We start from the raw sequence: 1,562 nt of genomic DNA, 5'->3' as shown, positions 1-1,562 counted from the left end.
CGAGATTTGCCATCACTCCCTCACGGATGATTTGTGTCACCAAACGCTCACCTAGCGTCTCTTGCCTACTTATAGCTTTCTTTAGCTTCAAACGTCTGCAGAACCCAAGAAATAAATTCTCATTAAGTACAAGGGACTAAGTTATCCTGGATCGTCCTGCCCACCACTTATGGGCAAATTGCTAAATACAATTCAGGCTGGGGAAGGAAGGAGTAGTCTTCTCATGCGCAAAGCAGGTTCCTGCACTTCTCTTGGGGGGAAGAGGTGGGGAAGCGACCGCAAGTGGAGCTCCAGGGTGGAGATGGCATGAAGGGGAGTCGGACAAGAATGCTTGGATGAGAGGGAAGGCTCTGGGAGACGTCCTGGCCTGACAGACTCTGTCGCCTGTACGCGGGGAGGTTAGGACACTAGAGGGGAGATCCGGGTTGGTGAGGGGGGTATGTGGAAGGGGGACGCAGAAGTACCTGAAGAGTGTGGAGGCCGTCTGGTTCCTCCTCCACGCGGTGCCCTGTTGCAACACCCCCTGCACGATCTCCTTCTCGTTCGGCAGCCTGTAGACCGGGAAGATGTAGAGCCAACACAGGACCACCACGCACAGGGCACTGGCTCCCACGGGCAGGCGGGTGCGCGGGAACTTCCACGCCAGGACTGCCATGGCCCCTCTGGACGTATGTCGCCGGGCCTGCCCACAGGGGCTCATCGCCGTCCCGGCGTCCCAGGGCCGGGGGCCGAGCCTCAGTGCAACACCAGGCGAGGTGGCACCGGAGGGTCCCCGGAGTGCCGGCCCCCCATGCACACACACCTTCCTGTGTCTTGCTGGCACACGCACGCACGGGGCCCCAAAGGTCAGCACAAGGTTCTTTGCAGATGCAACTTTTCCTAGTCTTTCTTCCTAGAGGAGGTGGCTGGTGAGCAAGTCACGAGCTGGAGCCATGGTCGTTCCCCCTGCAGAAGGCGGGCGCGGGGGCTCGGGTAGCCCGGAGAACGGCGACTGCGGGTCGCAGCATCCCGCTGGCCTTGGCGAGGTCCCCGGTTCTGCTCGGCTGTGTCCCAGCCCTGGCCCGCGGTGAGCAGCCTGCCTAGAGATGCTCCCGTCCTTCGCCCTGCTCCGCCTCTCCCCGCCTCCCGCGCCGCCGGGCGCCCCCAGACGAGCGCTCCGCGCGGAGCCAAGTCCTTGGAAATTTCCACGGCGGCCCGGGACCGCTACCCGGCCCCCGGCTGCTCCGCCGGGCCCGCCGGGACTCCCGCTCCCCAGCCCTGGCGGAGCAGACCAGAAGTGGCTGTCATCTGGACGATCGGCGGCGCCGCCGCCGCCGCCGCCGCAGCCTTCCGCGGCGCCCGGAGCCGCAGCCGCGCCCGGGATTGGTGGAAACGCAGGTCCCCCGCCTCCCGCCGCCGCGACCCGGCCGAGCGCGCTAGCGCCCCTCGCTCCCGCCTGGCTCTCCTGCTAGAGCCAGACAGACAATAAAACCCAACGGCCCCTACAATATGTGCGTCTGATTACCCATCCCTGAGACGACAGAGGTGGGCGCGCACCCCGACCCTGTCACCCGCGCCTTTCT

At 64.9% G+C, this 1,562-nt stretch overlaps 1 protein-coding gene across 2 annotated transcripts in view; it reads right to left on the bottom strand.

Annotated features, from left to right (window-relative positions):
* St8sia1 (ST8 alpha-N-acetyl-neuraminide alpha-2,8-sialyltransferase 1) overlaps nucleotides 1-1,321 on the bottom strand; it is a 137,834-nt gene extending 136,513 nt beyond the window's left edge. The window contains exon 1 of one of the 2 annotated variants that reach the window (XM_020185159.2): nucleotides 465-1,321. In XM_020185159.2, the coding sequence (XP_020040748.2) occupies nucleotides 465-700 (236 nt within the window). In that variant the 5' untranslated portion in view covers nucleotides 701-1,321. The remainder of the gene's footprint in view (nucleotides 1-464) is intronic. The other variant, XM_074075886.1, reaches the window with a different exon arrangement.
* Nucleotides 1,322-1,562: the final 241 nt, after the last annotated feature.

The sequence above is a fragment of the Castor canadensis genome, chromosome 6 (genome assembly GCF_047511655.1).
Source record: "Castor canadensis chromosome 6, mCasCan1.hap1v2, whole genome shotgun sequence".
Taxonomy (NCBI): Eukaryota; Metazoa; Chordata; class Mammalia; order Rodentia; family Castoridae; genus Castor; species Castor canadensis.
The sequence above is the reverse complement of the archived record's forward strand: the minus strand, read 5'-3'. Positions and strand labels throughout refer to the sequence as shown.